Source organism: Ciona intestinalis, chromosome 7 (assembly GCF_000224145.3).
Source record: "Ciona intestinalis chromosome 7, KH, whole genome shotgun sequence".
Classification (NCBI taxonomy): Eukaryota; Metazoa; Chordata; class Ascidiacea; order Phlebobranchia; family Cionidae; genus Ciona; species Ciona intestinalis.
Window position 1 is genome coordinate 2,568,055 of NC_020172.2, and position 13,745 is coordinate 2,581,799.

General features: G+C 33.4%; 1 protein-coding gene across 2 annotated transcripts; it reads right to left on the minus strand.

The window, feature by feature from the left end:
- Positions 1-4: 4 nt before the first annotated feature.
- Positions 5-13,524, minus strand: LOC100174995 (chloride transport protein 6). Of its 2 annotated transcripts, none has more exons than XM_026834954.1 (21): positions 13,346-13,524; positions 12,949-12,999; positions 12,815-12,895; positions 12,226-12,292; positions 11,724-11,833; positions 10,684-10,810; positions 10,195-10,321; positions 9,272-9,404; positions 8,783-8,896; positions 7,857-8,023; positions 7,384-7,465; positions 6,734-6,893; positions 6,218-6,371; positions 5,369-5,528; positions 4,589-4,695; positions 4,150-4,327; positions 3,683-3,819; positions 2,884-3,013; positions 2,168-2,275; positions 1,656-1,781; positions 5-706 (listed from the first exon to the last, which is right to left on the minus strand). In XM_026834954.1, exons 1-21 carry the CDS (start codon positions 13,472-13,474, stop codon positions 623-625), a joined length of 2,532 nt encoding a protein of 843 aa, XP_026690755.1. In that variant the 5' UTR covers positions 13,475-13,524; the 3' UTR covers positions 5-622. The 2 variants fall into 2 exon arrangements, with proteins under 2 accessions (XP_026690755.1, XP_002124075.1); XM_002124039.5 differs by having other exon boundaries at positions 2,884-3,016.
- Positions 13,525-13,745: the final 221 nt, after the last annotated feature.

The following is a 13,745-nucleotide window of genomic DNA, read 5'->3' on the forward strand; positions in this document are numbered from 1 at the left end:
GTTTTTTACAATAATGGTGGTGTAATTGCACTTCTTAAACAGGTAGGTAGCGTAAGATAAATAGAAATCACATAAAACGATGATAAATATTCACTTGGTTACATATATAATCATGAGAATGATAAACAAAATCACACAAATGGCAATATGATAGATTTATAAAATGTTGCATAAAAATGGAATTGGCACTTAATGGGTATATGCAGTTATGTAGTTACATAAGTATGACCTAGATATTAAACATAGCTCGTAAATACACCAAAACAGTCAAAAATCACTTCGAATACTATTCATTTTGCATCATAGGGGTGACTAGGTTGACATGTACTCCCAATTTGGGGAAAGGGGGGCAGGAGTGTTTTAGCACCTCAGTTTTACAATTTAATACAGCTTTTACCCTGATGTAAACTCTATACAAACAAGCAGGGCTAAACTGTACAGTAATATTTGTCACCAAAGTTCCCAATGTTTCACGCTATAAATGCAAATTTAACATTGCCACCCCAGATTTTGTTAAAAATTCAAAAATCAATATGCCTGCTAAATTATCCAGTGTATTTCTTTGCCATATAATATATAGGTCAAGGAGATTATTAGCTTATTGCACAAAGTGTATTTCAACTTAATCTCTGGAATTGCTTTTAATTTTTACAATTTCTTCAATGAATTCATGAGTTAAGTTGTGTCTGGTAATCCACCCTAGTACCTGCATAGTTTTGCATTATGTAAGTATCTGTATCATGCAATACCTTTAACCTAAATATCTAAGGCATAATCTGTCTATATATAATTGGGTGGGGTGAGGTCAAAATATTGTGATCCTTTTTTAAACAATTAAGAACAGTCTATGGCAGTCTGAAAGATATGGTTTCATAATTCTTTGAATGTTTTTTTTGTTTACTACCAAATGGGCCGAGAAAATGGAATAAAAAGATGTCATACTATATATGCAATTGCTGGCATGCATATTATGAGTTTCTTTTAGATCATAAACAAAAAATTGACAGAAGATCGCTTTCAGGCTTATAATCTTTCTTGTCTAAAGTCGTCTAAATTTCACTGATTATGTTCCCAGAACTAAACATTACTACTTTACTACTAGAGACTGAAATCAAACCATTGAATTTATCGAATGTAAATCACAGACTTTATTTAAATGTAGAAAGTAAGCCTGGGAAGGCCATTCCACTAAAGGCATTTTTATATGCATTTCTATACATTTTATATGTGTTACGGACAATTTATTGGGTTACCGATATTTTAAGTGCGAGATAGACCTTTTATGTCTTTAGACTCTTTATCAGACATTTATGTGCGGCGCGAAAATTTTACATAATCTACAAACGGGTTATGGTCAAACAAAGACTATTTAGACTAAATTTGCAGATTCTATTACTTTTGCTGCTTGGCATAATGTAAATAATCTTTTGGCAGCTCATTTGATATAAAAACTGTATTTTCAACGTTTTGTCCGCCATCTGGCAAGACTTCATCAGAGCACCTTACTTTTTTATACCAGATGAGCAAAATATGAAGAAGTTAAAAAATCAGAAAAAAAACACCAAACTATATTAAATGATTTTTAAAAAAATATTTAAATATTAAAAGTTAATAAAAATCAGAAAAAAAACAGCCAAGTTGAAACTATAAAGTACCTCTCCTCTACTATTGATGACTGGTAAATGACGTAAGCCCATAGTACGGAACAAATTGAACACTTGAGGCACTGGAGAGTCAGGGTGAACGATATGTGGACATGGGTGCATGTAAGGTGTAACATCCTTAAAAAAATTGTTAAATTTCGTGTTAAAATGTAACATTGTTAAATAAATTGTAATTAATTTAATTTTGTATTAAAATGTAAAAAAGGGACAAATGGGTCATATATGGACTGCTAATTTTAGCTTTAGGTTAATTAACTAGAAAATCTATGTTTTATGCAAAAAAAGTAACATACACTACCCTAACTTAAGGTTTAACTAAAATTAAAATTCACAAGAAGCTTAATAATCAATACAAGCTTATTGTTTTCCTTTGTGGAAACAGCAGAACATTTGGTAGAAACTTTTTAGAGTAATGGGCCAACTCTGCATTATCCCACTTTGTTGTGCCTTGCCATATGACCTCACCCTCATAGAATTAAATAACACAGAATTAAATTGCTTACCAATATTTCATTTAGGTTCAAATCATCCATATTCATATCATGAATGTTCATGAAACGTGGGTAATCCTCATTAAATTTTTCATATGATAATACCTCTTGAGTGGATGCCTGAAAAAATAAAATGTTTATCTAAAATGATTAAAAATTAAAACATTCTAGTTCAAATTTGTCCGATTTATTTAACAGCTGCATTTACCCCTTCTGTTTTATGTGGGTGAGGCCCTACAGCGTGGGATGCCATGGAACTTTAAATTTATTCCAAAGTTAGGCTATTACCCCATTTGTTACCACTGGGTTGGAGCAATGTCCGCTCAAAAGACACAAACAGCTATCAGAAGCAATGTTGAGCAGTATATTTGGTTTTGATACAAGCACCTATTCACAGTGCCAACCAATGTAAACATATTGTCCAGCTTCCTGGCACAATGGTAATTGCCCCTGGCTTAAAACCCAGCCGTTATGGGTTCAAGGCTTGTTGCTGCTACAATTGTGGACAAATTGTTTGTTGAGAACGACGATTAGTCCAACCTAGTGGTCACTAATGGCTTGTCTAAATTGTCAGCCATACAAAAAATTACCCACGAATTTATAACACATGATAACCTATAAGCTGGCGGACGAGCATGAGGCGTATGAAACACTTGTGTTATGACGACTGTTGTTTCCCGGCCAAGTGAGGATAAATCAAGTTCCATTGATATGACACAGATGCTTACCCCCGAATATTGGTTGTGGTAAATATTATTCTTAAGCAGTGTAGTCAGTTGTGTGCGAAGAATTATTCCATGAAAGGTCATTGGTTGCAAATTATCTGCAAGTCCTGAAGAACCGTTTGAGTCCTCGTTGCTGCTGCATGTTATAAAGATCTTTTGAAATTTCAGTTCAGAAAATTCACATTTTGAAATAATTGTTATACACCTCGCGCACACTTGCAAGTTAAATATAACTTATTATATATGTATAACTTATTATATACGTATTATATATATATATATATACATATATAATTTCCACATATGTAACTTTGCAGGTTATTATTTTAAGGAACCACTGTGGAGCAATTGTCATTACAGGTCCTGGTCAAGGACACATTTCCCCACAATGGTAGCAACGTCAAGCCGTGAACCCATATCCTCTTAAGCTAGATGCAAACACACTAACCACTGTGCCGCAGAACAAAATTTCAATTTTGTAAATTTTGTAATAAATTTGTCCTAGTTCTTTTAAAACAACAGGGATACTGGTGCTGTCTAAGTGCACAAGCCGTGTTGCTGCTATTATTACGGGAGAATGTGTCCTTGGGCAGGACACTTAAAGACAATAGCTCCAACATAGTGATCAATAATATATTTCCCAAATTGTCAGCCATACATAAAAAATATTCACCCACAAAGTTACATACGTGGTAATTCGTAAGCAGGCACAAGGTAAATAAAACAAAGACCCTGTTACAACAACTATCGTTGCCCTGCCAAACGAGGAAAAATATGTTTAATTTCTTCAAGACCTTCATACCTCATCTTCTCACACATGGATCCCTCTTCAGATGTATCTTCATCACTGAGATCAACCTCCACGAGCTCCGTCTCCAGTTGACTTCTCGTCCTTGCTCGTTCGCGCTCCACTTGCATTCTTGTCACATGACTGGAGGACTATGAACAAAAAAAATGGGTTTCTAAATTTTCAACTAAATATAAAAAATGGAAAAAAAATCTTAGAAATAAACACCAACAAAGTTTTTTTTCTTGTTTATCAATTTTTCGTGCTTATCTTTGCTTGTGGGAAAATAATAATCTTATAACACGGGTGTTCTGATTCATACACCTCGTGCCTGCTTACGTGTTCCCACATATTTAACTTTGTCAGCGGTAATTTTTTGTTTTTTTTAATGAGTTAAATAAAAAAATGCAAAATAAAATCACCCACAAAGTTACACATACTATATAAGTGTGCACAAATAAGTTACTCATTCATTCACGCACCCTGTATCTTAGATTAGCAGTGGACAAAGTAGACTTGGGTTCCCTATCTACTGTTTCCATGGTAACGACGGGGAAAGAGTTGTGTGCGGTGGTGCGTAACAGGTTCACGATAGAGCGCACTCTAGTGTGTGGAAAGATGAATTTCAAGCGAGTGTTCATGATGTCAACGGCTGTCAGGCTGAAAATAAAAAGAATGTTTTTTTTTGAAAATGGATTGTTTTGTTACAGTGGAAAAAAAACTTTTGAAGCAATTTAGGGGTTAATAGCTAGTTTAGGAAAAAGAAATAGGATTGTACTGTAAAAGCAAATAAAATATTCTCAGTGAACAATGCTAAGGTAAAACGTAACAAATCGATCAAATTGTGCATTTTAATTTTGGAACTGAAGTAAATTGACTTTGATGAAATTAGAACAAGAATAGCAGTTTTTGAGAACTTACGATTTTGCTATAATGGGTACCTCCCATTCTAAGAGCGGAACAGACTTGAGAAATATATGAATATCATATAAGCCATGATTAGCCATGTCCCCAGCCCATTTAGCAACCTAAATGCACAAATAAAAGTGACATTTTTTAAGTTGAATAGTTGTACCATGCATCAGGTAAAAATAATAGCTTAAGGAGTATTTTACTACTTTTTACCAAAGTCCCAAATGACATAATTCTGTACAATTTTTGTGAATTAACTATCTCTTCAGTTCAGTTACTCAAATATTCTCCAACTTTCATCTGAAAACATAGTAACATACTATACAGCGGTTTAAACCTAAAACCCATTAAAAGATATTAGAAACTGGTAACTAAGAACAAAATATTCTTCCTACACCAAATACCACATATGTTATCAAGTATAAAATACATATACCAATAAAATAAATATGTTAAAGCAGAACAAACAACTAAGACACCAAAATTGTTCACAATTTTTAAATTGTATATTCTATAGACATATATATAATATATTCTATACTTTATATGGCAGGGTGGGGAAAGACGGGACACCTTTAGAACATAATATCCAAATATCCCGCTTGTGTTTTAAACAATTACCAACAGCCTATGGGAGTTGTGAAGATAGGGTTTTAAAATTCTTTGAACGTTTTTTTTTTGTTTACTACCAAATGGGACAAGAAATTAGGATGAAAGGATGTTCTATCTCACCCTTCCTACTATATAAAAATTTAAACAAATATATAAAATACAGAAAATACAACCAACCATTAAAGTAACCATAATTGGCAAGCTGAGACTAATTTCGTTTGTACATTCAATCAATATGACAGTTAAACTTATTGTCATGCGAACCACACCACCCAGAAATGCAGCAGCTCCAATAAGTGAGAAAGTACCAAGGTAGATATGGTTGATATCAAGGTAGCTGATGGAGGGAATGGGAATGTATTATTGTAACTTGTAATAGAAGCGTCATAAGGTTGTAGGTTGGCAGGCCTGCTTCTAATCAAGAGGTAATGGGTTCAAGGTTCTACCATTGTTGGCGTATGTGTCTTTGGGCAAGACACTTAATAGCAATTGCTTCAACCCAATGGTCACTAATGAATTATCTAAATTATCAGCCACACTAAAAAAAATTCCCAAAAAATAATCACCCGCAAAGTAACATACATGGTAAAGCTGGTGAGAGGTGTTTGAAACAGAACACCCGTGTTTAAAGACTGTTGTTTTCCGGCCACGCGGGGATAAGTAAGTTATTTCATTCAACTTATTTATTCTGAAGTGGCTAACAACATTTAAAACTTTGTTGGTGATTGTTTTACTGTATGGCTGTAGCAATTTGGACAACCCATTATTGACCACTGGATTGACAATAGTCATTAAGTGTTTTGTCTAAGAACTTATGCCTACTACAATGGCAGCATCGGGCCTTGACCTCATATCATCCTTTCTAGAGACAATATTACCACTTAAAAAGCTCTTACAAAGTATAACTGAAGCTTTTAATACATTTTTCTGGTGAAAAATGTTAATTTATTAATAAGAGGCATTAACTCCTACATTACATTATAGCTGAAACACCAGCAGAATAAAAAATATAAAAGAATCACTTACTTATGTAAGAAAGATGCCACGAATCTGCCGTAAGCTGCACCACATAATATACATGGGACAAACAAACCACTTGGTACACTACTGCCGTATGTCCAACATGATAAGAAGAAAAAGAGAATGAAAAATAAACCCAAAGTTTCCAAAGAAAATTCTCCTATAGTAAAATAAAATTGTGTCTTTTTAAAATTTATTATTTAAAAAAATTATTTTTCAATTTAAAAAAAAAATGTATAGCAGTAAACTAACGGTCAATAACATACATACGCTTAAATAAACATGTTTATATAAATATATACATGCTGTGTTAATTACATAATTTGTTATCTATCTCTTCGAAAAAAATAGCGAAGATTTTATTTTAAGAACAAAGAGAATAGTATTAACAGCAAAACGACAGTCGTTAAAACAAGCTATAAATAAAAGGTGTGGAAAAGGGCACCAGGAAAAAATGCTGTCTGTTGCCCAACAAAAAACAGGTGCTGCACACCATTTAAAAAATTAGGATCCTAGTCTTACCATTATTATGAAACAACTGTTTGATAGCAATTTCTTGGCCATTGTAAAACAAGGTAGCCATGTCGTTATACTCTCCAACAGGACATAAGAATCTTTGCAGACTTGCATTTTGGCCAGACTCCTTAAAGCTTAATGTAATTGTATTGTTTGGAAAAGCGCTCTGTAAAACACAACAACATATTTTTTGAGTTATTTTTAACATGGTTTTCGAACAACTTTTTATTTAAAAAAGGAAATGGCTCCTGGTAAAAAAACTTCCTTTCTGTATTTAATTTACAAAAAAGTTCATTTTTTAAGGATTTTAGATATATAGTAGGGTGGAGGAGGATGGGACACTTTTAGCACATAATATCCTAATTGTGTTTTAAACAATTAACAATGGTCTATGGGAGTTGTGAGGGTATGGTTTTATAATTCTTTGTATGTTCTTTGTTTACTACCAAATTGAACGAGAAAATAGAAAGAACAGATGTCCCATCTTCTTGCACTCTACTTTATATCTAAAATCTTTATTTAATAGCTAAAACAGGTAATGTACTTACAACACCTCTCTAAAAATATATTTTTAAAGCGCCAGTAAGCAAATAAATACCAGAAGTGCCTTTTTACAAAATAAATGCAATATAGCTGGCACCAGTTTAAATACTTACAATAGGTTTGCATTTCCCAACCAATGGACTGAGAAAAACAACTAAAGTTGTCATGAAGGCAACTGCTAGAACTTCAAGTACTCTGCGGAAATATATTGATTTTGAAAGTGATAATAAGTACTGTAAAAATTAGTGACTGTGTCAGTTTTATTAACTTTTGTAAAAAATGTTAAAAAATATTTTTATGATATTTTAAAAAAATGTTAAAAAATATTTTTATGATATTTTAAAAAAATGTTAAAAAATATTTTCTAAAACATGCGTCAGACACCAACCCTGAGGTGGCAGGGTAGACCGGCCTACCCTGGAGTTTTCTGCACCGCATTTATAATTAAACATTAAAATCAACCATTTTTTAAAGAAATATGCATTTAACTATCCCTCCCTTCCTTTTTAGTGTGTTTGATGCCATATTTTTAACCCAATAAAAATATTTTACAATTTTTAAACCATTTTTTACTTTTTGCACTCACCTAAATAGCTTATGTTTCTTAGCTAAGTATTTGAGTCTAAACAAAGTTAGCTTTGTATTTATTGCATTGAACACCATACCAAACAATCCACCACCAGCACCAATGATAATAAATATAAGTAAATCACCCAAAGTCCATAAGTGGCAATTCTTATTAGAAGGTGGACACTGCAACCAGGTTGGTGGAGTTAGTAACACACTACAAACCAAAACTGGTAATTTTTAATAAAAACACAAATTTAAGCACAAAATTATCTAGTTTAAGCTTATTCTATATTGATGAGGCCTTTATCGAGGACCTGGGATTTAAGCCATATATAGCCACATTACCCAAACTTCTAAGTTCTAACTAGTCAGTATTGCAAACAAAAACTGTCATTTTTTAATAAAAACACAACAAATTTAGGCACAACATTTTCTAAACCAATTTTATTTTATATGGGTGAGGTCCTTATCGAGGTCCTGGGATTTAAGCCATATATAGCCATTACAATACACCAACTTTTATTTAGTGGGTATTGTAAACCAAAACTATTAGTTTTTAGGGAAAAAACAACAAAGTAATCACAACATTTTCTAATTCAATTTTATTTTATATGGGTGAGGGCCTTGTTAGTCTAATTAATGGGTATTTGCAAACAAAAACTGTCAGTTTTTTTTGTAAAACTACAAAATATTTTGGCACATTTTCATTTCCTATTATATTTTATATGCACGAGGTCTTTGTTATGGCCCTGGAATTTGGTACAAATCTCAACATTTTCCAGGAACTATAAATGATATATAAAACACTATTTGATTAAAGAGACAATTTAAACTACCACCCAACACATTAAAACAAGGCCACCCCAGCAAAGTATTGAAACGAAAGCAGAATTATAAAAACAACACCAAAACAAAAGTCCCACAAACCACAACTCAACTCACCTGAAAAACACCAAATGTTAACAACCCATTCTGATTAAAGGATCCCCATGAGTGGTCAAATGTACCAGAGAGGAAAAAATTCAAAGTGAACGTTGATGTCATGGTGCAGAATAACTGTTTAAATAAAACATGAAATATGTCCAAAATTTTAAAGTAGGCCAACATATTGCATTAGGGAATACATACAACTAGTTCTGGCAAGCCACTGTTTTTTACAACATATTTTGCAAAACAGTTGGGACAAAAGTAGCACACAAGTAGTTCAATAACATCTGTATACTTCTTTTTTGGGTAGTCTTGACCAAGCATTTGGTTAGTAAAGTTAGTTTATGCTTGCAAATTGACGCACACATGATACATTTAAACAAAACGCGAATGTGGTACATTTAGTGGCATATATATATAAAGTCTTTAACATGTCTTTTAGGCAAATGTTATAGGCCCACTGATTCAGTGGGCCATGAACGAGTCTACATTTTCAATGATTACCGTTTTCCATGTAAGAGCTTGATTCCAAAATGAACAACCTTCCTCTAAACTAAACAACACGCCACCAATGGGAGCTCCGAATGCAGCAGCTACTCCAGCAGCTGCACCAGCTGATACAAAGTCACGCTTGTCCCTGAATATAAGGTATAAATATAAGGTATGAAAAAATCACTGAAAATTAATCACCCACAAAGTAACATACTTGGTAACTCATTAGCTAGCACGAGGTGTATGAAACAAAACACCCGTGTTTAAAGACTGTCGTTTTTTCCAACCACACGAGGATAAAGTAAGAAGTTACACACACTTATATATAAATGGCAACGATTTATATGGTGCAGGGTTTGCAAGCTTACCCTAAAATTTATCAGGGTTTTTAGCAGCCCTGGATTTAGCATTTGTAAAAGCTGTTTATAGGTAAGGCATTCTTGTAAAATTGATTGCATTGTTGTGTAACAGTGATTACTTTGAACTATATTTCTAATGTAGTGACATGTATGGTAAGCTTAGGGCTTGTATCTTTGTGAATACTATAGGTTAAACATAGCCTTATTGGAATCAAGTTTTAAAATTTTTAACAAATGTTGGGGGACAGTTTTAAAACGAAGTTACGCTCACGCCAATGGTTATAAAACATAGACAATCTCAATAATTGATATCGAGAATGAAATATACTTTGGCTGCACTCGTTTGTATAAACAACATGTAATATCGGATTAAAAGCCATTTCTAATAATATAATATACGGTCACTCCGATTTCAAAAGCTGGGGTGTCAACAGACAAGTCACGCCTATGAAGCCAGTGTAAGAGTACACTAAAACTATTCAAAATTACTTTATCATATTTTTGCGTCAAATGACCATGTCCATACATGATAATACAGCAACTGATGTTAGGACATAGGCTGCAGTCAATAAATACCTGTCTGATCGGAAATATGGGATGTTTAGTTTGAGGCCTTTGATTGTAAGACTCTCAAACTGAGGTATTCCTGCTCCTATTACGCCACCACTGTGGATCATTGGACCCTCTTTGCCGACTAATAAACCTGTGGGTGGCCGGTGGGGTAAAACAAAATAAAACCTTTTTTGTAAAGCAAACTGTAAAACTATTTTTTGTAAAAAAAGGGCTTTTAGAAATTTTGGATTTTTTGGAGGAAAGTTTAAAATTTTTTTCTGTTTTATTTTGTCTTGTTATTTATGATATTTCTTTGAGACTTTGACTGAATAGTTTTGCTGTTAAATTAAAGCTTACTTTTACAGTTTCAAATGGGAAGTACACTTTATCTTTGGTACTTTACGTTTTACATAAGTTTGCCAATTTATCAACACTATTTGCCAAAATAGGCATGGAAAATAAAAAATAAAAAAATAAAATGTTACACAACGTGTTTTGAACATTAACACGTACCTCCAGACACACTAAAAAGGACTCCAACTGCTTTGCAGAAGAGAGTTTTTAACCTGGTTACATTTTGTACTTTCACTCCGTTTAAATAACATTTGATTTCCGGAATACCAGACCCAGCAGCAAGAGGCTGAAATAAAAATGCTCAATGTTTTGGTGCTTTGACACATTGCCGGTAAGCAATATCTCTAGCCAAGAGGATACAGGTTCATAGCTGGACACTGCTACCATTGTGGATGCCTGTGTCTATGGGCAAGACCTTTACGGGTAATTGCTTCAAACGAAAGATCCCCTATGGATTGTCTACATTGTCGGCCATAAAAAATCCCAATAGGAAACAAAATTTTATCCGTACTAAGAATATTTGTGTAAGTTTTAAGGCATACAATCTCAGATACCAAGATTTACAAAACTTAATGTAACCGATACAATGCTAAATTATAATTTACACTGGTTTTGGTATATAAGCTTTACCTGCATGTTTAAACATTAAAAAAGGCGAATGCCCAAATGGTAAACTAAACTTAAGCAACGCTAATACATAGAAAATCCAATTCATTATATTGTACCTACCACACTGAATGCAAAATTATTATTTAAAGAGTGTTTTAATGCACACATATTATTTAAACAGGAGTTTACGACAGGTTTTGCAATGGTAGAACTAAAAACAGGAATATTATTGTAATGTTGATTCAACACACAACCTTTTATTTGACTTAGGTAGTAAATATGAAGGTATTTGGTAAGTCAATAGTAAGCATTAGTTTAACCAAAATTAATGCAAGAATGCATAAAGAGCTTGTTTTGCCACAGGTAGTAGCGGTAAGACAAAAGTTGTTAAAATCTGCTTATAAATAAAACAGGAAAGGAAATAGCCTTTTGAAGAATTCCGGGACTCCTACATGCTAAAAAAAGCTTTTGATTTTGTTTTTATCGCGAAAATTATACTAAATCTGAAAAAAATTGAAATCAAATTTCACACTAAATATGCTGGTATTATGATGTCATAATACAAATAGGCTATGTTACATCACACTTACCTCCCCATACACCACCAACAATGCAGCGATAAACACAAAGGAAAGGTTGAATGCAGCAAGCAACAATAGGGAAGTAGCAATACAACTATCATGTTTACATGCACCCATTGCTGCAAAGACGTGAAATTATTATTTTTATATAGGAATTTTTTTACTGGTATTTTAACTTTCAAGAAGTAAAAAAAAATTATTTTCGAAATGCTTATTTTCGATATATTTGGCGCATGTAAAGTCAAGTTATTGTATTTATGTAACAATTTTTTATTGTTATTTTAACTTAAGGGGTCCTGGGTAACATGTCACACCAACATTTGTAACATCATATGTTTTAGTACCCTACTTTTACACCTTGAATAACTTTTACCCTAATGTTATATGTATACACAAATGAGTAGAATCAAAGTATACCGCAACTATGAGTGTAACTGCATTTTGTTTTTAACAATATCACCACAGATTTTGTCCAAAATTTAAAAAGCATTACTCCCATGCACATACTTACACTTGGTAACTGTGGTAAGCTTCCATGCAGTTAAGTAGCGAATAACGGTGTCAATACCAAACGCTACCTACAAAAAATATTGAAAATATTATGATTTCTCAAAGCTAAATATTAAAGTAGGTCACATATTTTAATTTATTAATTTATTGCTTGAATGTAACTCGCTTTATCCTCGTGTGACCGGAAAATCGTTATAACACGGATGTTCTGTCTCATAACCTGGTGACAGCTTATGAGTTTACATATTATGTAAGCCTAACTATTTAGGGCGTCAAATAAAATTTTAATTCTATCACGTTTACAATAAAGCTATATAATATAAGCTAACATAGTCTGAAGGAACGCACTAGTATACAGTAGAGTGGAGGAAGATGGGGGGACTTTTTATTTTATTTTCTCTTCCCATTTAGTAGTAAACAAAGAACTTTCAAAGCATTATAAAACGGCACCTTCCCGACTTCCATATACGGTTGGTACTTGTTTAAAACATGATCGGGATATTTGGATATCATGTAATAAAGGTGCCCCGTCTTCCCCACCCTACTGGCCTACTATATATATAAATATGAAACTATACACAAGTACTTACCAATGCTGTACAAAAACCAATGATGAAAATTGAAACCCAACTTAGAATTTCCTTTTTAGTTTCAAACCATTTTCCATGATTCTGAAAACAGTAAGAGTTTGTGAAAGATAATGAAATGGGGAATAAAACTTTACCTTTATATGTTCCCTGTATGGCGTGTTGTAGCATTTGTCATAATCCAAGCTCTGCAAAAAAGATGGGAAGAGTTTAATTTTGAATTGTTCTCGTATTTATTTATACAACCCATAAGAGAAGAAACTATTGGGTTAGAGCAATTGCCCCCAAAAATCACAAGCCATCATGATAGCAATGTCATTGGTAGCAGTGATAAGCCTTGAACCCATAACCTCTGGGTTGGAGGCAGCTGCGCTATAGGTGCATTTACCATTTATTTACCAAGGGATAAAGTGGCTTAATTTATTTTGTACAGGTATAGTCCTAGTGTCTCGGCCCTCGGGCCGTGGAACCTACAATTTGAAGACTTGGCAAAAAATTGATTGGATTACACGTTGAATATCATATATTAACTACCTCATAATCTTTACAGTGAACTGAGTGCTCCCTGCTCGCTAAAGGTTGTTGGATTAAAGGTTCCAAAACTTCGCTGTCTGACGACGAACGGCACCGGTGGCAGCAGTTAAAATTAAAACAACTAGGCATTTTAAATCTTCCCAATACCACTAGAGCCCGGCTGTGTTTTTTAAATATACCTTTAAAAAGTTTTGAGACACAAATTAACAGACGAAAAAAGTTAGGATGTAAAATCGGAAGACTGCTGTTTACCGATAGGGGAATCCTCTAACTTGTTAGTGCGGGTAAAAATAGATGTATAGGTGCAGCGGCAAGTGGTTGCTTCGTGGCTCCTTTTTGCGATAAAAAAGCACCCTTCTTAAATTGATTTATAATTGTGTAGAAAGCCATGTAGGAAGTT

Coding starts and splice junctions, on each gene's coding strand:
- LOC100174995 (XM_002124039.5), bottom strand. CDS start 13,474: ATGCCTAGTTGTTTTAATTTTAACTGCTGCCACCGGTGCCGTTCGTCG. Junction 10,322..10,683: donor CCTTTTTAGTGTGTCTGGAG/GTACGTGTTAAT, acceptor GGCCACCCACAG/GTTTATTAGTCGGCAAAGAG. Junction 4,328..4,588: donor GTACCCATTATAGCAAAATC/GTAAGTTCTCAA, acceptor TTTTATTTTCAG/CCTGACAGCCGTTGACATCA.